The sequence below is a fragment of the Mycteria americana genome, chromosome 1, assembly GCF_035582795.1.
Source record: "Mycteria americana isolate JAX WOST 10 ecotype Jacksonville Zoo and Gardens chromosome 1, USCA_MyAme_1.0, whole genome shotgun sequence".
Taxonomy (NCBI): domain Eukaryota; kingdom Metazoa; phylum Chordata; class Aves; order Ciconiiformes; family Ciconiidae; genus Mycteria; species Mycteria americana.
The window spans coordinates 202,657,345-202,683,673 of NC_134365.1; the positions used below are offsets into that span (position 1 = coordinate 202,657,345).

At 40.0% G+C, this 26,329-nt stretch overlaps 1 protein-coding gene across 1 annotated transcript in view; it reads left to right on the top strand.

Moving 5' to 3' along the window:
- CRYL1 (crystallin lambda 1) overlaps window positions 1-26,329 on the top strand; it is a 61,190-nt gene that overhangs the window by 16,539 nt on the left and 18,322 nt on the right. The window contains exons 4-5 of the mRNA XM_075490941.1: window positions 12,124-12,285; window positions 16,417-16,611. Of these exons, the coding sequence (XP_075347056.1) occupies window positions 12,124-12,285; window positions 16,417-16,611 (357 nt within the window). The remainder of the gene's footprint in view (window positions 1-12,123; window positions 12,286-16,416; window positions 16,612-26,329) is intronic.

The following is a 26,329-nucleotide window of genomic DNA, read 5'->3' on the forward strand; positions in this document are numbered from 1 at the left end:
AAGGACCTTTCCTCTTACATGTGACCAGTTAACTTCCTTGAAAGCTTTTATTATTTTTTGTGGCAAGACTTCTGGGCATTCACACCAACTGCATCAGCTACGTGACTCCTGTGCTTTCTGCTTCCTTTGGAGAATTCTGCTAGGTCTGTGAATCAGGACTTCCCTCTGAAAAAGTTGCTTTGATTCTTCCCCATTTATATAATACTCATTTGGTGCTACCCTTTTCTCTTAACTTGCTTGATAGAGACATAAGGCTTACAGGCTTATTGTTGAGATCTTTCCTGAAGCTCCCTTGAAAGTGGCATCATGCTTGCCATTCGTCTGCTCTTTAGTACCAAAATAGTGTACATTCAGTTTTGTTTCAGGGGAGCAGTTGTATATCACTATTACTGTTTTGGGTATTCAAACCATATCAAAACATGTCCTAGTACCTTGGTTCTGGTTCCCCTCTCCTCTGTTTTATGACTTGAGACAGACCCTGGGAGTCACCAAGACTAAGGCTTCAGTTTTCTTTCAAGGATTAGAAGGAGAAACAGAACAGTTGCAAAGAAACTGCTGTTCTGTGTGTGTTTTCCACATGATCATCCTTCTGCACTCTGATCATCTCTTGGTCTTATGCATTCTTCTTCTCTATGCATTTTGAAGAAGGGAATTTTTTTTTATTATTCCTCTTGTAAATTGTGGTGGCGGGGGGGGTATGTCCGCTTTGTTGCGTGTTACTTTGACAAATTAACAATCCTACATGGCCACGTTCATTTAGGTACTGCCTCAACTTTGGGAAGGCTGCCTTCTTGTTTCTAGCAGACTCTCCTAGTTCTGCCTGTTTTCTTTTGATCTTTTAAGTGTTTTTTACTACCTGGTATGTCCATATGGTGTCTTTACTTTCTCTGTGTGCTACCTGTAAGGATCTGATCCTTCTTACTGCCAACTTTGTGTCTCCTTAATATCCTCACTTTTATTTTAGTATCTTCTTTTGAACCTAAGTGCAACTGTGGTGGAGTTCTTAGCTCTTGTTTCTCCTACAGAGATGTTGAATCTTAGTATGCTATTGTTCCTCTTAGAGAAGCTCTTCAGCAGTAAGTTTGTTTTTTTTTTTTTTAAAGTAGCATCCAAGGTCCTGGATGCTACTTCAGATTAAATCAGGGGCTGCATCATCCATCCCTCCCACCATCAGCTGATCTGTGAAACAGGCATTGGGTAAATGTTGCAGAATCAAAGTAATTTTGAGTTGGAAGGGACCTGTGGAAGTCATCTGGTCCAGCCTGCTGCAGGACGAACTTACATCAGCTTGCTCAGGATTTGTGCAGTTGAGTTTTGAATATCTCTTAAGGATAAACACTTCTGGCCTCTGGGCAACTTGTTAGAACATTTGATTACCCTCATTGTTAAACTTCTTTCCTAATATCTAGTGGAAATTCCCTTCTTGCAACTTTAGTCTCTTGCCCCTCATCCTACCACCATGGACCTCTGAGAAGAATCTGGCTTCTCTGTGTGTTCCCTTCAGGTGGTTGAAGACAGCGGTGTTGTGTTGATAGTCTCTGAATAGCAACAAACTACCTGGGGTAACTCAAACTTTCTGGTACTATTTTATGTTCCCTTAACCCTTTTGATGTCTCTTAACATGTAGTCATTAAGCATATAAATTAAAAAAAAAAAAAGGTAGCTGTAGTATGCCTGTGGGTAACAAATTGTATGTGTGAAACACTGTTGGCGGTATTCATATTGCTCATCAGTTTCAAACCATGGCATAAAATTTGGTTGGATACAAAGTATTAACAAATACACAATGTAAGTGGTCAAATTATTTGAAGTAGTCTTTAATTTGCTCTTGGAAGGGGGGGAATAGATACAAAAGGATCTTAATTCTAGGCTCACAGCCTTATTTCAGCAATGAACAGACTACTTTCTGGCTGAACCATATTAAACTTCAGAAACATTGCCTAGTGCAGCTTTGAACCTGGAACGGCAAAATGGACTAACTAACTTATCAGTGCAAGCATTCTGACTTTTAGTTACTTAAAAAATAAAACATCAGTTGCATTAATGTTAGTTGCTTAATGATGTAACCTACTGATTAACTTGTTAGAAGACTTCCATGAGAACTCCATTTCTTTACCCTAGATTTCAGTTGGTTAAATCTTAACTTCTTTTCAAATTTGGCCTTTGTGTACAGTAAATCCACTTCAAGCTTTAAAAATTTCCTTGATGTTTGCACTCCTTGAATGAATTCTGCAGACAAGTTGCCTTCTGTGTCATTTTCTTGGGATACAATTTAAAACAAATGGGATGAAGTAGTAAAAAGTGGAACTTCTTAAATGACATTAGTGAAGATATAAAAGTGAAAAAGATGCAAGAAATAATTAGAAGGACTGAGTAAGAAGAAAATGCATAACAGTACTGTCATGAACCTTTAAAAACAAGGTATGCCTTGATGCGTATTATTTCATATATTCCATCTCCTGGGCATTTTTATGAAGTAACTTGTCTTGATTGGTGTGCTTTCCATCAACTTCAGGAAGAAATCAGTCTTTTTTTTTTTTTTTTTTTTTTTTCCTCTAAAACTGAATATTCACCCAGTTTCACTTCTCAGAGCTTTTCTATGCTACTTAGTCTAAGTGCATAACCTATAGCATTTAGGTGAATGTGCACTGCAAGCTTCTTGCACCATTGAAAGCTTTAATTCTGAAATAACTTTTCCATTATGTGAAAACGCCATGGAGACAAATTAATGGATACATTTGTACTATAATGTCCCTGGCATGGGACTATCATGGGTGAGGTAAATGTTTCTTAATATTGTGCTCTTAACTTTCCTGCATAAATAGGTGATGGCTTTTGTCCTTATGTGACTATTGGGTACTGAATTTATTAGTACTCCTTCCACTATTAAAAACAGATTTGAGGGGATGTGTGTCTAGTTCCTAAATAATATAAGCTGAATAGAAATCAGTGCAGCACTTGTATGATCTCTTACCACAATGCTAGTAAAATGAAAGCATGTCTCTTTAAATGCTTTGCTTTGGAACAATTTACGAACAGAATAATAAAGTTTACTAGCTCTCAGAGGAGGATGAAGATGACTAACTATTGGTAAGATCTTACTCTTGACGCTTGAGCTACTGTGTATGCTGGTGTGTTGTGAGGCCTGGCTGGGCTGATTGAAGCCGGGCATGGAGGGTGGCTGAGAGGTGATCTCTGAACCTGTCGGTTCTGCTGTGGCATGGGACAAAGCAGACTAGCAAGGGGGTGAAATTCAGCTTGTAACTTATACCTCGTGGTCTGAGGTATTGATCCCCTTTTGTTTTAAAGGAACTCTGCCTAAAAGCCTTAGAACAGTATCCTCCCCCCCCCCCCACCCCAAGAGAGGGCATGCCCCCCCATTACACCTGCAACCTCTTTTGAACTGCTGATAACAACACTAACGGATCTTCAGCCTGGTCTCTTTTATATCTTGCTGGCTCTTTTATCTCTCCCAGTTAAACGTACTTAGAAAAACAGTGTTACCAGCTTAAAAACAGCTTTCAAAAAGTCTGGTGGTGCCTCAGAATGGGAAACCAGCATTGACTTGGTAGCTTTGACAGCAGGTGTCTCATGTCTCCTGTCATAAAAATTTGTCTTTGATTGTCTGGTACCAGTTTCTGCCACTAGCTTTTGTTTTACTTTCCTGATGGCTTTCAAGAACCCTTTTACTTCTGGGGATGAGGGAACATCTGCAGACAGCAATGGGTGAAGATGTCTTCAGCTGCCCTGAGCTTGTAGGATAGACAACCATCCTGGTTTGGAAGCTGCGTTAATGATATACCTCTATAAATACAAATACAAAGCTGCTGGAAGGCACAGTGTGCAAGCATTGCAGTAATGTGGCTTCTTCTGGACTGGTCACTGGTCAGCTTTGAGCACTGGACAGACAAACATGGGTCTATTTGCTCTCAGCTGGGTAAATATAATCTTAGGCCTGGTTTTGCCCTACTTATCTTAAATACTGACCTGAGGCACGAGAAGTGATATTTTGGCTTCTGAGGGAGCTGGTTTTAAGCATGTGACCTGACTCGCCATCTTTGTAGAGATTTTGAGAACTCTTTTCCTGATTTCAGGGTTTGAAACAGTCTGATCTCAAAGACTTGCTGTAAAATACTTTACCAAGTCAGTGTTTGAGTTGAACTGAAAGACAATGTTTGGGTAAACAGCTTGCCAATGTCACTGCTATGGTGCTGCTGCTGAATGGACTTTTGTCCTTCTAGACTTTTTAACATTCACTCCCCATCTATCCTGTGTATATAACAACTGGTGTTGTGTACCATTACAGGCCTGAATATGGTTTTGGTCCCCATTACAGGAGGTAGTCATTGCCGTAACTGTCATCCTGCCCAGCAGTTAATCTTGCTCTTCAGGTTCTCTTTCAGTGCTCCCTGGTCTCCTTTCTAGGGCTGTATTGTATTTCCATTACCTTTCCTAGATCACTTCCCCTATTTTTCTGGGTAGGTGGGATCACAGTAGAAGAAAACAGATCTGAATCTTTGAGAAAGGATGTGGGGAGGAAGATGTCAGTCAACCTGTTTGAGATCTTACTGCCCTTCCCTAAGAGATGAAGATCATTTTTATTCCCTTCTGTAGCAGCCTGATCATCTTGTCTGTCTGTCTTTTGAAAGTTTTGTGGGACACATGAACATCATGGAAGAAGATGGATCTCTTCATGGCATGATACTGACACTAGATGAAGGAAAACTTGCCTTCATTTGTTGTATGTGTTTTAAACAAAGAACAAACAAAAAAACCCATGCAATCCCCCCAAACCCTCCCAAATCTGCAAGTTTGACTCTGATTTTAGAAAATGTAGTTCTGAAAAGCTGTTTTGTATTTTTGTATTAAAGGTTGAACAGACATTTGTAATTCAATCATTTATTCTGAGCAGTATAAAATGGCAGTAACTTGATATTTTTATTGCTCCAGTTCCTTAACAGAGTATGTTTCTGAACTGTAGGAAAGTACAAAATGCTTCCATCTAAATGCTGGATTTCACCTCACCAAAGTGTTGTTTACTTGTAACAGTATCATGTGGTAGACAGTCTTTCATGTCACTCAAGAGGTAGTAATTTAAGAAGCATCAGATTTCATACTGGTATGAGCTCATAAATTCAAGACAACTAAGAAGTTATCCCTTTAGATTTGAAGTGAGTTATAGCCCTAATTTTTTTTTAATTAGATTAGCCTGAAAGTACTGGTGTTTTAACTGATGCTTTTACAACTGCTCTGTAATGAGCTTACTTATCTACTGTCCTTTAGTTGATGGTTTTGAATTCTATTAAAGGTTTTCTGAATATGAACTTAACACTCTTCTAAAAGCCAGGCACTTGTAGATTTGCTGTAAGACACTTTTATAACTATATTTTGAATGGAAATTTAAACAAGTTTAACTCTGATTCATAGGGTTTGAACTCATATGGGGGTTCCCTCCCCCAGTCCTCTGCTCCTCAGCAGCACAGTGTCTGAGAGGATCCCACCTTTATCAGAAGACTTACCTTTACCTTTGCTGCCCTACCAACTACAGAGTTATCCAAAATCAGGCTGCAAAGGACTTCAGAGGTTACTTAGTCCAACCTCTGTCCCAAGGCAGGATCACTCATACCTAGACAACTGTCTGTCAAAAATGGGTTAACCTGTTCTTAAAATCCTCATGTGATGTGATTCCTTCTCCTCCCCTGTGTTAAGCATTTTACTTCAGTGCATACCTACCCCGCAGAAAGTCTGTAACTGAAGCCCCAGGATATGAGCATATGTGACTATGCCTTTCTATTTTTATTTATATTTTTTATAATTGTGTTAAATGGTGATAATGTGGCCCTGTCATTAACAAATTGCCAGTATGCTCTTCAGTTAAAGGAGCTGCTGTCCTTATCCTGCCTTCTTGCCCTTGGCTTACAGGTTACCAGTTCTTGCTCAGGTTCAAAATAAAGTCTTGGTTGCCAAGGTTGTGTGGCTTGTTTTGGGCTAACTGGAGTTGTTTTACATCTAAGGAGTCTTTTGTCGCCAAACATTTTTGTTAAAGATCTGGTATTTGGACACGTGCTTGAAACCATCTTGGTGGAGGTTATATGCCTAGGTATGTGGAATGAACATCTGCAGGGGGAAGAGGGACAAACAACCCGATGAGCTTCTGTTCCCTTGTGCGTATCCCATATGGTTTGGGTTCCTGCATCACCTCCAAGTCTTTCAGGGTCAGTCCCACTTAACCTCACCTCCCTGCTGTGGTGCACAGTCAGGTTGCTCCCCCTGCTTTCCCCGTGACTCTAGGTGCTGGGGGCTTGAGTTCTAGTCATGCTCTAACATAATCATGTCAATTATCAGAGTCTATGCTGTTGGTTGTTTTTGTGGGGTTTTTTTGTGTTTGTTTGGGTTTTTTTTCTTTTAATCTTCCTCATTTTAACTGATCAAAATGCTGACACGACACTGAAAGGTGTGCAATAGCCTGAGGACTCCTTCAGTAACAGCTGTGTGTACATCTCTGTTTCTGTGCTGCATCCCAAACGCGTACAGTGGTGAGCAAGAGCATGTGTCTCCTGCCCAACTGCTGTCCCTGCCTTTACCCTCAGATGAGGTTAATAACACTTTCTAAAAGGAGACTGAAGTAAATATGTTTTCCCCCCACCATCTTTGCAGTTTAAAAATGATGCATTTTTATTTGGCACTGTGTCTTAATATCTCGGTATACTGGTATATCCACATACTATCCATCTTTAAAGTGTCTCAGAATAACCATCTAAAACCACTTCACCATTTTGAGGGGGAGCATGATGGAAAAATCCAAAATACTTGCAGTCAAGTATTTGCATTTGAAATACATAATAATTTTGTGAAATTACCAAACCTATTTAACACATGAAAAATTTTAGACAGCTGAGCTAAATTGGAAGGGTTAACAATAATATCAGAAGCAAAATTGATATTCTGATGTAATAATTTGTTTTGATATTAAAAATACCATTTTATTTCTCTGCTTGTTTTGCTAGCTGAACTCCCAAACTCTGCAGTCAAAATGTCACATTTTTTAATTGCAGGTGGTATAGTTTCTCAGGTTCACGTGCGTGACTCTTGTTTACTGAGTGGAATGCACATCAGTGTCTGGCATGGATATACAAAGAAAAAAGCTCTGGTTTCCGTATGCACCTCTGAAGGTGCACCTTCAGTCCTCCAGAACAGAAATATAGACCTAAACCCTGCAGGAGAAGACCAAACTAGCATGTCAGTACAAAAGCCTAAATAGAAATAATAATAATTAGCACTGAAATATTAATGATAGTATTTTGAACACTATTTTGCTTAAAAGAAAATATTACTTTGATATGGATCCTAGAAAATGATGGTAGTGACAGAAACACAGCAGTCCACATGCATCCACAAGTGGAGCAAATATGCAATCTTGCTTTGATAACTTCAGTAACCTCAACTTTGCCAGTAGTATTGGGGGGAACAGAATTGATTGTAAAATTGCAGGGTTTAATTTGCAGAGAGATTATTTTAGCATATATACTTTTTCTTTCTGAAGTCAACTAGGTTTTTACAAGAATCTTTTCATTATTGTTTAGGTGTGATAAAATTATATGGAATAGTTGTATTTGACTGTACAGTCACTAGTAATAGTGCTTTGAAATCTATGTTTCATTTAATTAAATTTCTAAGTCTCCTTTTCAGGTATTTTTAATGTCTGTCTTTATATAGATAACCTGAATGCTGTTTAAAATCCACAGGTCTGCTTTATGTAGGTTTATGTTAATCAGGCTTTGTTTTAGAAATATGGTATTCTAAAGTGACTTGGTGGATTGAAAATAACACAATTTTGCCTGAAGTCTTTTCTGGGAAGTTCTTTTTGTAGTGGTTTATAACTATAGAAGATAATGAAAGTATGTGTATAAATGGATTAGGCACCAAAACTTTCAAAAAAGCTGCTTTTCTGAGATTCAGAACTCTTTGTCTCTTAATCCTGTGAAGACCTTTGTATTCCCACAAAAAGCTGGACATGTGGTTCCTGTTGCAGGAGTGCTGACAATCAGTGTCCGGCTTGTGAGATAGTTCAGTTGCTCTGAAAGTTGCTGCTACATCTTCATTCTACGAGAGGAGAGGATTGCTGTCACTTGACTCTGGGAACTGTTCTATAGAAGTGCCTCAAAATTGTCAGCTAAATCACAGCACTGAAAAGCTGAGACCGCTTAAAATGCTGTAAATTATATGTGTATAAATAGAGGAACAGAGCCAGGATTTGTGGCATGTTTAGAGATTCTCACTTAACTGCAGATGATGAAGAGCGTGCTTGTAGCAGTCAAAGCGGTTATGGCTTCTGAACAGTTTACCTGCTGCTTGAAGCCCTATTGAGTTTACTGGGAAGAGGGAAGTCATGGAACCCTTGAATTTTCTACCTCGGTTGTGGTTAGGGCAGGGCTACAGGGCACTCTTGCTTTACCAGCTGCAGCATGGCAGTGAAGTACAGCTTTTGAGGGTTAGGTGGTGCAAGATGAAGGTAGTAGAGGAATAGCTGCCTAGAGTATTTATTACATGCTGTGAGCTAGCATGTACAGAGCTCTGCCTCTGTTTGAATGAGGGGCCAGTTGAGAGCTTATGGGTCAGGATTAACAGGACCACCAATGTGGAAGACATTGTGGTAGATGTCTGCTACGGACCACCTGATCAGAAGAAAAGGCCTTCTTCAGACAACTGGAAGAAGCCTCACATTTGAAGGCCCTTGTCTTCATGGTGGGGCTTCAACCACATCAATATCTGCTGGAGGGACAGCACAGGAGAGCACAAACAATTCAGGAGGATTCTGAAATGCATTCATGGTAACTTGCTGACACAGGTGGTTGAGGAGCAGAAGAGGGGACATGCTGTGCTGGACCTCTTACAAAAAAGGAAGAACTGAATAGAGATGTGAAGGTCAGGGGGAAGCCTCAGCTACAGTGACCATGAGATGGTGGAGTTGAGAATCCTGGGAGGAGAAGCAAGACAAAAAATGGGATCACAGCCCTGGACTTCAGGGGAGACAACTTTTGCCTGTTCAGGCCAAAATCTGCTTGGAAGAATCCTGTGGCATGGGATACAGTCCTGGAATGAAGATGGGTCTAGGAGAGCTGGTCTAGGAGAACTCAAGATTGATCTGTCTTCACTTGCAGGAATTTACATGATCATAAATCTTCATATTAAGATTGCCAGGGAAGAAATGTTTTCTTGATTATGTTTTGAATATGTAGCAGCCAGAATATAGTTAGGAGGTGGGAACTCATCATTGTGCAGCTGTGGCTTTCAAACTTCATTATTCAGCAATTCCTTATGCTTGGTGACTACCATCAGACTCCATACTTGGTATTGAGAGGGCTCGATGCTGCTCCCTGTGACAGCATCTCCAGATCCTCTTACAGAAAGTGGCTTGCTTGTTGCTGAATGGTTGATAATCTTTGACCTTCTCCATGCCAGTTTGAATCTTTGGCTCTCATCTTATACTGCCATGCTTGTATAGGACAATACTGCTTATTTTAGGACCATGCCACTGCATTGCAGTGCTTTAGTTCAGGCCATGCTTTGTTTCTTTCACCTCCCAGTGCTAATAAATCCATGGCCTTGGCAGCGATTCCCATTGCTAGTGTAAGGAGAAGATATTTTGCAAGATAGTGTTTTGGGGAGTGTTTTCCTAGAAGGTGGTACAGGTAAGTTACTACCTTGGCATATCTGAGAATGGATAGGAAGAACCTGGGTAGATGCCAGCATTTAAATATAGGTAAATGAAATTGTGTGCTTAGATGAGCATGGATGTATATGGGAGCACAGATGGTGGGAACAGCCTGTACAAAACCACAAACACAATTTAAACAGGTAAAACTCCCTAGCTTTCCGTGTACTGGTATTCAAGGGGTTGTGTCATATGAGTGCAACTTTTTAATTAGGGGCAACTAGACCTCAATCACCTTGTCTGGGTATTAGTGTTGTCTACTAGGGAGAGAGTCTAGTATGTGTTTATCTTTGTATAGTCCTTTAAGAGTTCATAGGCTGGTCAAGTAGCTGCTACGTGTTCTCTGAACATGTATTTGAATAGTGTAATGCCTATTACCTTTAAGCCTTTAATTCAATGCAACTCTTCCAGGAGGTGGGTTTTAAAAATTAACAACTGTCATGTTCTGATAAGGCTGTTAAAGATGTCTAATAAAGTTTAAATTGGAAGTCAGATTAGTAGCAACCTTGTTCAGGTGCTCAGGCCTTGTAATAAAGGTGTACTGTTCACTGCAAATGAGAAGTGTGATCTTCCCTACAAAAAGGGCACAGAAATATACAGTGTCACTTAAAATGCGTAGAGGTGTATGCTAACCTTTTTGCAGAGATTCTTTGAGAGAGACTGTGGTAGCTTTAAAACCGTGTCTTATCTGCTCACTGTTTGATCTTCTCTTTCTCAGGGTAAACAGAATAGCTTCAGACCTCTCCAGGCTCCATAACTGACAGCAAGTGAGGTTCCTGTTTAATGGATTGTTTAGAGCTTAATTTTCCCCCTGTTCTTCAGGGAATTGGTGTCTCTGAGAAAATAATTGCATGCTTGATGAGGACAGAAACTTTATTGCAGTGGTCCAACAATCTGGATACAATTGTGACACTATATGAGAAACTTCAAGCAAATGGCCCATTCAGAAACCTTACGTAACTGTGGCAGGTTTGAGTTTTCCTTTTTGATTATCATCTGATGTGAGAGGAGGCGTAGAGTTTCAAGTTCACAATAAACCTATTCAGAGCAACTCTTTTATTAGCTTGAACAGTATCTGCAGAGTTCTCTTCATCTTTGGCTTTACTAAAAGAAACTATTTAAACTTAACCAACAAGCAGGGATCCTGGAATTATAATCAGAGTATCATTTTGTTTTGATAAGGCCGTCTATTACTTTGGGCCCTATCTGGAGTTCTTAAATGACCCCGTTTATCTCTTCTGCATCATGGAACTTTTAGTACTGTTCCATGCAACTTGCTTATTTTTTAAGACTTCACATTACTTTTAACCCATTTACTGGGTTAAAAACTCTGGCCCTGAGCATTCCTGCCACAGAGTCTGTCTGAAGCTGCAGGTACTAAATGTAAATTTTGGATTGTATTAAATATATAGCTTCATGTGCAGTTCAGCATAACAGGAAGGACAGAATGAAGTACTGACAGGTGGGAGAAGGTTAGAGTTGGAAAAGAGCAGGTATTTTCTGTGATTTTTAAGGTAAAAGCCGAGGTTTTGGAAGTTTGGGATCCTGCTTGGATTTTTTTAAACCCTTCCAAAAAAAACCAGAAACCAAGCTGGCTTTGTTCCCCTGTTTTCTTCTCGTAGACTGAAGTCTTTCCTGTTGTTTGTGGAATCGACTGTAGTTATTCTCCCATGTCCTCGTTGCTCCCACACTGGTGGACTTCTGCATGCTCTCCTTCAGGCAGCTCCTGGGGTTAACTTTGAAATTCTAGTGACTAGATTGTGGCTCTTGACTCATGCATGTGAAATTTCACACAATATTGCAGAGCTGAACGTGCTCAATAGTTCTGGGACAAGTTCTGATAGCGTGCATTCTACTTCAGAAATCTTTCTCAGAGCTGAAATGAATGGAGATATTTAAGCTTTTTAAGTGTGAGGGTCACTGAGAGGTGTTTCAATGCAGGTTCCAGAACTGTACCTTGGAATCTCCTGCCATAGTTCTGGAGATTGTAAATTTGTCTCCTTTTGAGATACACCTATTCATTTCCATCTTGTCTCTCTTTTGAGACACTTCTGTCATGTGAGATTCTCTTAAAAACAATGGAGACTAGGTCTTATTCCTCCATATTGTGTTATCTCTCTGTGTGAGTAAAAGTCTATATTTTAGACAAAGCAGAATCATTTGTTCTGTGTTAAATCTCCTGTGGTGTGTGGTGGTCCATCTTCTGCTATGAACTCTTGGGCTTTCCATTTCTTTATGTGTGGGAAGGTATTTTTGTGTTATGGCTTACTGGTATATTTAGGCTGATTTAAATAGATGGTTTGTGCTGAGTTCCTAGGTGTCAGGGTGGGATCAGTGAAGTCTGAAATATATGGATAAATACTATTGAACTAGAAGACTTCTAATACTGATTTTTGTTTTCATTCCAGGAATGTACTCCGGAGAACCTGGAACTGAAAAAGAAGATTTTCGGTCAGTTAGATCTTCTTGTTGGTGACAATGTTATCTTGAGCAGCTCGACCTCTTGTCTCTTACCCAGCAAATTGTTCACTGGCCTTAAACATGTTAAGCAGTGTATTGTGTCACATCCTGTAAGTATGATGGCATGTTTTGTTTTTGTAGTAGTAGTAGTAGTACAGATGTTTAACTAAACTGCATCCCAAAATCTCCCCTGCAGACTGAGAGATATAGAAGGATATTTGGAGTGCTTGTGTGCCATCGTTAGCGTGCAGGGGCCTGACTTACCAGAAGAGCTTTAGTTTGGTCATTCTGTGAGCAGCAGCATCTACTAAATTGAGAGGATGTATGCATGTTTCATGCTGTTGGCTCAAGATGCGTTCTGTGTAGGCTGTTGTGCTCATATTGTTGGTGTTACTCAAGCTACTGGCTCTCAAAATGTAGGAATTCTGTGTTTTGAAGACAAACCTATAAAGTTCCCTACTTTCTTCTTGTGACATCATTAGCTTTTTCTAGTGTCCTTTTTCAGCTGCTGTTGGGTAACAGTAAGGATCCAAAGTGAGCTGCATGTACTTGTCGGGTAACGTCGATGAAAGATGGAAGCTTTTGACTCTGGTTTCCTCAGACTTCTGATGCAGAAGCAGTATACCTGGAGAGGAAAATGGAACAAATTGTACTTGGAGCTGAATTTGCATGCTTTGTGACCAGCTGGGACAGGGCAGTGATGCAGAAGTGGCATGACTAGAGGTGGCAGCAGAATCTCACAGTGCTGAAGGGCACCTGTGAGCCTTTGTAGAGGTCTATGTGGGGCTGCCAGGCAGCAGTTTATCACATCTCTTCTCAGCATGGAAGAGCATTTTGTCTTCGTCACTGGGATTCTTCTGTTTTCCACTACTCAATAGATGGTGAATTTGTTAGCCTAATGTTAGTCTGGTGTTTGACAGAACAGTTAAGAGCACTGTTGTTATTAAGGTTTGCAGTATCTGGAGAAAGTTACTGCTCTGCTGTCTGCAGTTTGGTAACTACATGTTGTCTCTCCAGGGCATCCCTCAGGGTGTAAAGTAAATCTCAGTTCCCTGGGCATGCTCAAGGGTGGCAGTGTGAACACACAAATACAGCACTACTTTACCGTAATGTCTCTACAGCTACCTGTAGCCTAATGCTATAGTGTCAAAGCATTTGGTCAGTCCCTTTCTGACACCCCTCCACCACTACCATTCTGCTTTGGGGTGACTGGGAAGCAAAAGGAACAAAAGGATTGGTTTGTTTCTGTATAATTAGTTTTCATCCCCTTTTAATAAAAAAAAAAAGTCAAACTTCAAAGTATGTATCTGTGCCTAGGTTTAGCCTTTTTCCAGTCTAAAATTCAGTAGTTCCTTATCTCTTACTTCCAGGGTTGTAACTTTCGTTACTACAAGAGAAGAGATAATGTCTCTTCTAGACTTTGTATTAAGTAACTATAGCTATGAATTTTTTTTAATTGTTACCAATTCCTGGGCTTCTGCCTATTCTCTGACTTTGTCAGTCTTTGATTTTACATTACTCTTTGTTACCTTTTTTCCCAAGGTGGTCTGTACCAGTTGACTTGTTTAGTCTGAGCTGCAGTCTTTATAGGAGCCACTTCTGAAACCAGGTTTTATCAGATCTGGAAAGGTAGCTAGTCCCTGCGTAAACATCTTCTATGTTGCTGTTGTAAGGATATATGTATTTTCCAAAGCAAATACTCTGCAGTGTCTTAAAATGTTTAATTGTTCTGAAATGGCTTTGCAATCCAACTGAGACTATTTTCTTAGTAATCTCAGCTTCACTCAAAGGGGAGTATACTAGAGAAACTAAGCCAGTGTACGCTTCCAGGGGCCTTTCTGCATCTGTTGTATCAGGAAACATGCTTGCTTTGTAGCAGTTGTTGGCTTTTGGTGGTTTTTATTTTAACCATGGCCTTACTAACATCTTGAACACAACAGTAGGACCTAGGGAATGGTGGCTGCAAGAGGCAAGCAGCTCTGGAAGACATGGAAAACAAGAAGTGTGGAATTTGATATACCAGAAAAATGAAAAGCTAAAGTTGTAAAGCCTCTGGCACAGGTGGGCGTGTTGAGCAGAAATGAAATGACATCCCCAAAGGGCAGAAGGAGCTCATCCCTTTGCCTGACATAGCAATAGGTTCAGTAATTAGAAAAAATAAATTAAATCCCATAGCACAGCTGTACGATAGAAATGTACACAATACTTGTAGGTACAGCTGTTCTCTGCAAGCTCTGTTCTCTGTCTCTCAGGCAGTGTATCGGTAGAGGCCTTCTGTAGAGTGGTTCATTTCTCATGTACTGTATACGTCTGCTAGGTTACACAGCTGGAAATATGGAGCTAGAGGAGACTGTGTGCCACTGAGTGAAGTCCCTTGCTGTAGAGGAAACCATCTAATCAGCTCACCTTAAAAAAATGTATTAAGCTCTGATAGATTTTTTTTTTTTTTTTAACTCCACTACTCCTGTTGGAAGTTGTTTATGTCTTCTAATTTTTGTTCCAATCTTATTAACAGTCCATTAAAATTAATTTGATGTTTGTTGGCAGCTTTTGGGCAGCTTAATTCTTTCTCTGTGTTTACTTTGTCATATCCTTTCTTAGCTTTCATTTGGTTAGGCTGAGTAAGGTAAGCTCTTCTGCTCCCTGAAGAAAGGCTTTGCATTCCCCTTCTCATTTTTAGAAATCTTTCCCCACCCCCAATTTCATCCACGTTTTACCACTTTTAGTTTTTACCAACATCTATTATCTCACTCCTAAAAAATTGTCTTCCTAAGTCTCCTCAGTGTGCTTATGAACAAACCCGTGTACTCCCCATGCCAAGTTCATGAAATAGAATATTTCAGTAAGACGACTGTCAACGCTAATCTTGGAAGAAATTTATAATAGCCTCAGTCTCTCTCAATAATTAACTTGTCCTCTTCCTGTTTGGAACCTGTGATATACTTAAGGGTTAGAAAAGCCTTCAGAGAACTTCTTGGTGCTTGCAGTGGTTTGGGTCTTGCTAAATTGCCTGGCACCACACCTGCGATGGTGTCCATCACGCTGTTCTCAGCGTTGGTGGTGGCACTGCCGAAGAGACTGATGTGAGAAAGGTTATGCTGGAACACAAGGCACTTTAAAGGGGATGAAGTAAGTGTGTTACATCAGTAGTTAGAGCAGACGTAACCTACAACAGGTTATGCGTTGGTCAGACCCTCTAGTAAAAGGAACCATGTAAGTACTGAAAAGAAAGAACGTACAGAGAGGAAAGACTGCTTGCACATTGCTGTGACTAAATCCTGTACTTAAATTTACGTGAGCACAGTTAAGAGCAGTTGACTATAAGGGAGAATGGTGAAAGAATCAGTACTTAACATTGACATTTAAAGGACAGTAATTACTTCTGGTAGTAAGTTATGATATGTTAGCTCCTTTTATTGCCTGGAAACTAGACTGGGAGCTGAATTTAACACCTTAAAAATATGGCTGAAGGACTGCTGCTTTTGGAAAGAGCATGCAGGTAGTGTTACTGCCTGTAACACTATGACCTGAAGAACTTTTAGCTTTTTCTAGGATGTTCTTTAGCATTTTTTGTTTATTACTTCAAAAATACATTACACAAAGGCCTTGACTTGATGAGAAATTGCACTTGGGAAGAGTTGGGGAGAGGTAATTATTATTTTTTTTTTAAAGTAGGCGCAGTGTTTGAAGGTAACCTGTTCTGCAACTTTTTCAAAGTATGTTTTATGTGATATCTGTTACTGTATTTAGCATATATTTACAGGCTTAGGGCCAGTAGCAGCTTATCTATTAAGTGTTGCATCTTACAGGTGGTGTTTAGCAATAGTTTTGTTATAAAGTTCCTGAATATCTGAAAGGAAATGCCTTCCTTCATTTGGAAGGACAGGTGGTGGCCATGTGTCTTACAACAACAAACAGCCTGAATATTGAGAAAACATCAGTTACTCAAGTCAGTATAAAGTCTTCTAGTACTGTTTGAGGGCTATCATCTTTTGTGTAGCTCCATGAACTTTGCTGGGGTTAAACAGAGTTAAATTTAATGCAAAATTAATTATTTTTTTAATTTGAACTAATACACCAGCTTTTATTGCATTGGTGAAGTCTTCCAGGGTCTGAAGATCAGGCTTACTGTGTTCACTGGAAAATATCCACGCTAGTAGCAAGCTATAAAGATGCTTTATATTAACTTGTTCTGTTAGTCTGTTGATAATTGACATTCTTCTTTTGTGTTTCTTCTTGAGGTAAATCCACCTTACTTTGTGCCGTTGGTTGAAATTGTTCCTCATCCAGAAACAGATCCTTCTACTACAGAAAGAACATATGCCCTGATGAAGAAGATTGGTCAATCTCCTGTCAAACTAAACAGAGAAATTGAGGGGTTTGTTCTGAATCGGCTCCAGTATGCAGTGATAAGTGAAGCCTGGAGACTTGTGGGTGTACGTTTTTGGTTTTTTTTTTCCAATTTCTACCTACACTGCCGGTTTTGTAGATGTGACAAGCAAGATTGTATATTTAAATTTCCTATAAATTTGCGTCATCTTTGTTAAACTGTCTCTTATGAACATGAAATATATATATTTACATGTAAATTAAAAACAGTAAGAAGTAATGTCAGTTATAAATACCTAAGATGGAGAAAAACGAAGTTATATGATCATAACAACTATCCTTTATCCTGCTTTCTTTTCAGAATACTGTCATTTTCAGGACAATCAAAAGAACAATCTTAAAAGCACAGAAATCAAAATACTGATTTTTCTTTTTTCTAGGTTGTCTCATAATTTCCTGTTATTTTCTGAATGTTGCTGGCCTACTGTACAGTGGTTATGAAAATAATATTTTAAATTGTTTTCTCTTTGGCCTTTCAGGAATCACACTCATAGGTTCAACAGTTATTTGATACTTGTAATTAAAGACAGGTTTCTCCTCCTCCTGCCCATTCAGACTTCTAGCTGAGAATCACTTGTTTGTGCCCCTTCAGCATTTCCCACAGTTACCTGTTCTGTGCTGCAAAGTCTGATCTTTCATCAGGAAGAGCTGAATTATGAGTCTGTTGCTATTCTGTTGAGAAGATATTTAATTGAGCTTGATCAGGGCTTACTTTTTTGTCATGGAGAGTGTTTTGATTTTTCAAGCTGTTTAAAACAACCATGTACACAAATATAGGTAAAGATCTTAAAACTAACGTAATATTAACATATTGTAAGCAAAGCAACTCTTTTTCCAAAGCAGTATCTAAACATAGTTGCTGAACTTTTTGCTTACCTCTAGTTAGCTTCCACAGCAACACAATACAACAATGTAAAGGAGGTGGTGAATAATAATAAGTAAAACAATATTTTTAGGAAGGAACTGATCTTCTACTGGAGATGTTTCTTTAAACTAAAAAAAAAGATTTCTGTTGTTGAAAAAGTTAATACAAAGTCTTAAGTGTAGGATAAGAAAACCCCTTCAGAAAGCTGTAATCATGTTGAAAGACACAGGATAGAAAGGATAGTAACCTCTAAACTGTTTTTTTAAATCCTGTTAACCCCAGATGAAAAAAAGATTTTGAGAATAAAAATGTAAAAATTACTACTAAAAGTGTGAACAAGGAAGGTAAGTTCATGGTGAAAAAGCTAACAACTGCAATGTTCATTGCTAAGGAGATTCCCACACTGTAACCTTTCTTGAAAGGAAGAGATCTGACATAAAAGTAGAACAAATCATGCTAAGAACAAGATTTTTGGGGCAGGAAAGAGTAAATGAGTAATGGCAGACTGTGAAGGAGAAATGGAACTTATCCAAGAATCCCAAAACTCAAATATGAAGTTGGTGAAATACTCATTTAAGCACCTTTTTACACACCAACTAGCATAATACTGCAGAAATGGAAGTTAGTACTTACATCTGAGCTCTTTTTTAAAAGAGTTCAAAGCGTTGTTGGGAAACTGTGGACCAGTAAGTCTGATAATGTGTAGGCATATTGATACAATACCCTTGGTCAGCACAGGTATCTGAGGAAGTAATGCCTCAAAAATCTAGTAGGATTCTTTCATGTCTCTCAGAGGCATAAACTGACTTGTGGAAGTCGCTGCCATAGAAACCTAGGATGCTAAAAATATGAGTGGGTTCAGGGAATGCTTAGACACATTCATGTTAGAGGGAGATCATGCAGAAGCAACCTCCAGCTGTCATAGTCTCAAAGACTGGACTGCTGGGAGCTAAGGAGTGTTGATCTGCTTGAGGGTAGGAAGGCTCTGCAGAGGGATCTGGACAGGCTGGATCGATGGGCTGAGGCCAATTGTATGAGGTTCAACAAGGCCAAGTGCAAGGTCCTGCGCTTGGGCCACAGCAGCCCCATGCAACGCTACAGGCTTGGGGAAGAGTGGCTGGAAAGCTGCCAGGCGGAAAAGGACCTGGGAGTGTTGGTTGACAGCCGCCTGAATATGAGCCAGCAGTGTGCCCAGGTGGCCAAGAAAGCCAATGGCATCCTGGCTTGTATCAAAAATAGCGTGGCCAGCAGGAGTAGGGAAGTGATCGTGCCCCTGTACTTGGCAGTGGTGAGGCCGCGCCTCAAATCCTGTGTTCAGTTTTGGGCCCCCCCACTACAAGAGAGACATTGAGGTGCTGGAGCGTGTCCAGAGAAGGGCAACGAAGCTGGTGAAGGGTCTGGAGCACAAGTCTTATGAGGAGCAGCTGAGGGAACTGGGGTTGTTTAGCCTGGAGAAAAGGAGGCTGAGGGGAGACCTTATTGCTCTCTACAGCTACCTGAAAGGAGGTTGTAGAGAGGTGGGTGTTGGTCTCTTCTCCCAGGTAACAAGTGATAGGACAAGAGGAAATGGCCTCAAGTTGTGCCAGGGGAGGTTTAGACTGGATATTAGGAAATTTTACTTCACTGAAAGGGTTATCAAGCATTGGAACAGGCTGCCCAGGGAAGTGGTTGAGTCGCCATCCCTGGAGGTATTTAAAGGACGTTTGGATGAGGTGCTTAGGGACATGGTATAGTGGTGGTCTTGGTAGTGTTAGGTTTTATGGTTGGACTCGATGATCTTAAAGGTCTTTTCCAACCTATACGATTCTGTGATTCTGTGATATCATTGAAGGTATCACTCTGTATTTGGTTTCGGTTAGGGAAAGAGTGTAAGAACACTTCAAGGGCTACTATCGGAAAAGAGGTATTAATTTGAGGTGAACCCTTAGTATGAACCTGTATGGATGCTTTTTGTGTGGGTGGTGGTATATGAATATTAACAAAATAGTGCTTGAAGTACTAACAGGTAATGAAAGTTGCTTTCCTTGTGCATCATCAAAGTTTCCAAGTTGTTCTGTTTTTGTATAATTTTATTGCGTTTCAGGCAAATACACATTTAAACTGTAACAACTTTGGCTGTATTTCCATTCCAAAAGCCTGGACAAATACCAGCTATCAAAGGTGTATAGTTTCAGCTGTGTGGCTTCGGGCTACACACTGCCTTTGATGGGACGAGAATCACTGCAGATAGGTGAGAGCTGCAGGCCTGGGACAGTTTGTGTGTTTCTACTGTTGTGCTGCCAACTTAGTCATTTTTATTGCAAGTCATGTTCTTTTGGTGTTTCCACTTTCAAAGTGGGGGAAAATACTTCTTGCTTCTGATTGTTAAGTAACTTTTCAGTCCTTATTGTTGAAAACGTCAGCCTCCCCAGCTCTCAGTCTTTGAGAGGCTCCTAAAAATCAAGTTTTACCCACATTGATTCCTTAGTTTTACGAATTCCTTCCAAGTTTTACCCACAAAGTTTTCCTTACTCTAAGAAGCACTGGAAGATAAATTATGAATATTAGCAGAAGGGACATATTAATAAAGCGCTCTTGTCCAAAATGACCACACTGTTAATCCTTTTGTGGTTAGATATGTAAATTGCGTGTACTGGGTGAGGCAGTCCAAGTCAGCTTGAATGCAGAACACAGACATTCTTACGAAATTACTTATGAACACTGTGGTATTTTGATGCTAATAATTGTATATTGCTTTTGACTAATGTAAAAGAACAACGAGACAGAACCATAAAACATAATTTTAAGCTTACTTGTTTTATTAGTGGTTGTAAAGGTCTGAACAAGTATCTTTGTATGCCTACAGTTACATGTCATAAACTGATCAGTGCTCCTATTTCTGTTACAAGTTTTCTTTAATTTTAACATGGTGAGTGCTTGAGAAAAATCTGTGTTGCCACTGGAGGACTGCTGTATTTGCACTGCAGTGTATCAGTTCTTTGCTACATAACAAGGACATAAATATTCCAGATATAAATGCTGTGTGTGGACCAGGAGAGAAACATAGCAGCAGTCTCCAAGTGTTTTGAAGCCACTTGCAATGATCTTAAATCAGCCCCTTTATGTAAAGAATTGTCTGGGTTTTTTGAGGACATTGCTGAGATGCAAGCTTGAAAGCTCTCATCTGCATCCTCGCCTCAAAAATATTTATAGTAATGGCAGGGGAGTGATCTTATACATGCACATGTGTACACATATACTTTTATCAAAGTCCAAGTTCAGACACCTTTGTATGGACAGTCTTTTTGGTGTTTTTAGGGTTTTTTGTTTTGTTTTGTTTTTTGGTCAGTTGAACTTATTTCATTGAGGAAACTAGTGGAAGCTTCTTCGGTAGAAGTATTAATGTAGTGTTAAAAAAAGCATTGGTGGTAGGACAGACATGCAGGTACAGCTGTACTAACAACATTTATCTGGAAAACTTTATCACACAAATGGACTGAGCAGCTTGCAGGATACGTTTTAGTTCCCAAATGTAGCTCAGCAACTGATGAGCTGCCAGTCTCTCTGTTTTCTTCAGCAGTGCTGTGTTGGGATGTGTGAGGGTGAGGCATGGGACAGGGATCATATGATGGGAGAAGGGCTCTGATACAGAGCGTGAACATGGGGCTGTATAGAAAGCAATGTGGTAAATATAGCTGCTTGCATGGGGATGATATGTGGGGCTCACCAACTTCTGCCATGTAAGTCCAAGAGCAGGAGATGCTATAACACAGCCAGAAATCTGAGGTAAGGCCCTGTCAGCAGGTTGGGTTCAGACTCCACATGGTGCTCAGCTTGCATGTGGGCATGGATGCTGCATGGAGAGGAGCATAGAGAGAGGAGGAGCATAATTCAGGGCAAAGTGATGAAAGTAGCAATGAGAAACCCAGATATTGGGATACAGTTTGTCTTTGCCAAAAGTGCTGGGGTCCCCAGGAGCATATACAGGAAGGCTGGGATTTTGAAGCTGGGCACAGAATGAGTGCTGTGAATGCAGGACTGGGCCAAATGTGGGAGTGGGAAGTACAGAATTAAGGTGGTGAAAAATTAGGAGGCCTGAAGGTTGAGATCCTGATTTGTAGGAAAGTAGGAGAATGAAAACTCATTTCGAGACATACAGTTGGGTGCTGAGAACTTTGGCCATGTGGGTAATTAGGAACGTGGATTTAAGGATGCAGAAGTTTGACTTGACAAGAACTTAGAAATGAAGACCACAGATTCATTTATGGGCCTAAAAGACGGATTTCAAGCAAGTGCTCCCCTTTGAGGCAGGAGTGCTACAATGAGATGTTTTGGTTTGGATCCGAGCTAGTCTTTTGTGTGACAAGATGTCTCTTCAAACATCACAAGCACTTGGGCAATGCAGGTGTTTGTGGCAGGAACTTTTTGCATCAGTTACCTCTGTCTCCCCATACTCCACGTTTATTCCATGAAAATGCAGATACTGGGAACACTCCAGTGTGTCTCTTTAAGGTCATGTATCAGAACTTTCTGTAGGACCACATAGCATGTGTGAGATTGATGTTCTTGTAGGTTTCTTATTTATGTTTTTAATTCTTAGGTCTCTGGTAGAAGTGTTGCAAAGCTGATTAGGATGAGAGTAAAAGATGTACTGTGAGATGTTGAGGTTGAAGATCCTTATTCCTCTCTTCTCAACCCTAAATTTTGATATTATAAGTTTGGAACCATTAGAATAATGTGTAGCCAGCAATAGGAAAAATATCTCAAACAGCTTTCTCTGTTATTCCCTGTTACCATTTTTTTACTTTTTTGTGCCTGCATTGACAGCGGTCACTGGTATATCTGATTTTGTTCATAACTCCTTGGAGCAGAGACTTACTGCTTTTATTTGCCTGGGAAGCACCCTGTGCACTACTGACACTACCGCTTTTGTACTTTTACCAGTACCAATACATTCTATAGTAGCTTGGGATTATGTTGCAAAAGTTAAATAGCTTGACTTTGTCTTGTTTTGAAGGTAAAGTTTTGATTGACTTCATCCAGAAAATAATAACCAAACGGTTTCACCAACGCTTTAGATCAGAAGTCTCAAACCTTACTCTGAACATCAAGGACTGTCCTTTTACTGTGGATTACTGAGTGGAAACTTATGTTGGTGAAATATTTTTCTAAGCATCACCTGGAATTTGCAAGGAGGTCATGAAATACAGCAGCAGGGATAGTGAAGACAACATGGCAATTTTTCAGCCCTGATCTAATTTAGGAGTTTCACCTGCTTTCAAGAACCTGCTAAAACTATTTTGCATGATGGATCATATAATAAGTGTCTTTAGAGTCTGTATTTTCCTCTATAAGCTTTTGATACCGTCTTAATGTATTTTTTTCTTTAAAAGTGGGTTTTCTTTTAGGTTATAGTAATTGCAACAGACAAGAAGAATGGGGCAGTCCTGCCATTTTTGTTAATCTTTTGGAAAATACACAGTCATGGTTTGGCTGTGTGTCCATTTTAGTTCATTTTCACAGCAATCAGGTGCATTGGCTTCCGTCCCTGATTTATGTACCTCTCCCTTCTCAGGTGACTAGCTTGGCAGTCCTTAAATATTGGCAAGACTTTCTTAATTCCAAATTCCTTATTATTAATAATTGTATTATAGTGTTATCCAGAGAACCTTTCCAAAAGATCAAAGATAAGGTAGAGGGTTAAACACCTAGTTATAGTGCCCCATAAAAGGGGGATATCATAAAGGGAAGTTTAAAGGGCCAGGGAGAAAAATAGTGTTGATACTAAGTGTTTCTTACAGGGTGAGGTGAGTAAGGGTGCCATGGAAGAAGGAAGATAAAGGCCAGCAAAGTAAGGAGGTGTGAAGTGTGTAGGACAAGAAGTTTCTCAAACATGATGAAATGGAAAGAAATTGAGCTGGTAGAGGGATCTAGGAGAAAAGTCATATGCTCAAAATGACAGGACTGGAAAAAGATCTCATCAGGGCGTGGATCGAAGTGACTTGATTAAAATTATAGTGAAGAGAAGGGTGTAACAAATGCTGCTGAGGGAGAATGCATATATTAGTGGCAATCAGAAAAAATACTGGATTTTGGAGATACAGAGGATGAAGTGGCAAATTTGGAGACAGAAAGCATGTGGCCAGGGAGGGAGTGGAGTCCAAAATAACTTTATAGACAGACTGGAGGGAACAGGAGAACATGATGAATTGGTGGTATCAGAAAATGTAAGATTGTTTTTTTGGCCGTCACATTTAATATGATTACAGACGAAGTCAGTGACAGAAGTTGTGATGTCGGTGTGACTCACAGATGTAAAGACTGTTGATTTAAAACCAAGCAGGTTGGGTCAGGGCCTAAAGGTGGAGACTGCAGAACCGCCACAGGTTTTGGGAAAGGAGAAAAGGGTCCCTGCATAGTGAGAAGCACTAATAAAATACCCAAGGAGCAGTAGGACAATACTGTGGCATCCCAGGAGATTAAAATCTCCAGGAACATGAAATTGTGGTATATAAATGGTGTCATAAGAAGTGTGGAGGATCCTGAGGTAGTCTAGATCTTGAAGTTTGACTGGCCATTGGGGTCCCTGAGGATTTTTGAGGAATTTATTTTAAATTAAGATCTTAATTCTGTAGCTGTGAAAGCTTCTGGTGAACTCTAATGCACTTCCTCTTCCCTCTGACAAGTGCTCAGAGGGGAAGGCTTACAAGAAGGGTTGCCCAGGATGACGAGGATGAAAAATCCCTTTGGGAAGATTGTTTCACACCTAGACTTAATGAAACTGGGTTGGAACTCTTTCTTGTTTACTTCTTAGCATAAACACTGATCCTTGTGGAAGGCACCTTTCTGACCTTGCACCCGCCCTGCTGAATCATTCAATCAACTTATGATGTCCTTAACATAAGTGGGAGTAGAGTTATTCCCTAGGGGAAGATAGTCTAACTTGTTTCTCATTTATGTGTTTTTCATTTCTGAAGAGAAAAAGTAAAAGGCTTTTCTTTAAGAGGGTCTATATGACAAGGAGAAACTGAGCTCACATGTATAGAATAATATATCCCTCAACTGGAGGGATCTGTCATGTTTTCCTTCTGGTAGCAGCAATTTTTGCCTTTTAGCAGCTGTAACCATAAAATTACAACTATAGTCAAAAGGCCAAGAGCAAAGCCCTCATCTCATGATTCTGAGGGCACCTGGTCTTCAAATGTCAGTACCAAAGCTGGGGACTATGGTATCAAAAGAAATAAATCAGTTTTTAATTTGAAAATTAATTTGCAATGATTCTGAAGTGTTTCAAGAGCCTGTTAACTCTTTAACGTTATGTTTACAGTTTTTAACTGCTGCTGTGGTTCAAATGCTTGTCTGGAACTTGAGGTTAAACTTTTGTCCACAAATCCATGTCAACCAGGAAAAAAAAAAATCGCTGATCAAGCACAGCTTTACCAGCATAACTCATTGTTTAGATGGAGCACTCCCAACAGAAGAGCGCTTTTGTAGACTTTGCTGATGTTGTTCAGTGTAGTTGTGTTGCCATGTCAGGGGAAAAAACTTTCACAGAACATATGGTGCCTGTGTTAGTTACACTGATGCTGGTTCTGTAATCTGAACGCTGTCTGATGTTTGTGTTTAGTCCTGTCTTTATGCAGACCTTCCTGTCTGCCTCTCGATGAGTTACTTCACCATGCCTGTACCTTACCTTTAAGTTGAGGAAAATAATGCTTCCTTATCCCTGCCATTTTATGTCTAATTAAATTGTTACCAGAGCTGTGTGTTCCATATATGGTGGGTAGATCTTAATGATTACGTTATCATTTCCTTTTCAAGGTAGAGTTCAAAAGCCACCTGCAACAGGGATTCAGCCAGGCTTATTTTCGATAGGAGCAATGCCTACTAACAGATTGAGACTTGAGGTTGAGTCTTATAAAAGGCTCTATTTAAGCCTGAGATAATGAAACTTGGTGTCTGTGGCCAGCTGTAGAAGTTATGTTGCTCCTTGGCTTATCATTTGCTTTTAAAGTAACAGTAGGTGATGTAGTTGATGAACACAGGGAAGACACTGTGGGTGGGATTCAACTCACTTAAGGTGGGATTTCTACAATGTAGACATTGACATCCAAACTCCTTGGTCACCTTTCAGTCGGTGAGGAGAATTAGGCCCTTTTAGGACACAACTCATCTTACCTATTCTAGTTGCTTGCTTTAGGATGCTGGTTTCTTTTTTTCTCCCTAGTGATTATAAAGAGACTCTAGATGTCTAGCTCAGATGTCAATGTCTACAACAGGTCAGGAGAGTTGTGCTGCACGCCTGTAACTCTAGCTGATCACTGTGATATGAAGGAGCATTCAGACAGGGCCCTGCAAGAGGGAAAGTTAACAAAGATCTGTCTTTGGCCAAGCAGATGAGTATACATACTTGTATTCTGCAGCTCAAGGGGGCTTGTGGAGAAGGAGGCACTGAGTAGGGAGAGCACCTCAAGGTAGGGTGAGAAGACAAATTAGAAGCAGTTCAGCATCTCTTCCACTTTCTTAACCAGAAGAAAATGTTTTTATGTCTCTGAGAATAAAGAGGTAGGGTGAGAAGACAAATTAGAAGCAGTTCAGCATCTCTTCCACCTTCTTAACCAGAAGAAAATGTTTTTATGTCTCTGAGAATAAAGAGGACAGGTTCCTGAAACCAAGGTTTATCTGATGGAAGTGGTTAGAACAGGTCTTAGTTCATTCATATCTTTCTGGTAGGTGGAAAACAACCTCATATAATAAATATTATTCTTCTCAAGTAAATCTGTAAGGTAATGAACTGTAACTCATTTTTTTTACAAGCCTTCGTGTGCTTGCCCTAACCTGATGGGGGCGTTGGCTTTCTTGGAAGTGCTGCCATGCGGGTGGAACAGCAGTGCTCAACTTTTAACAGGAGAAATTCTTCA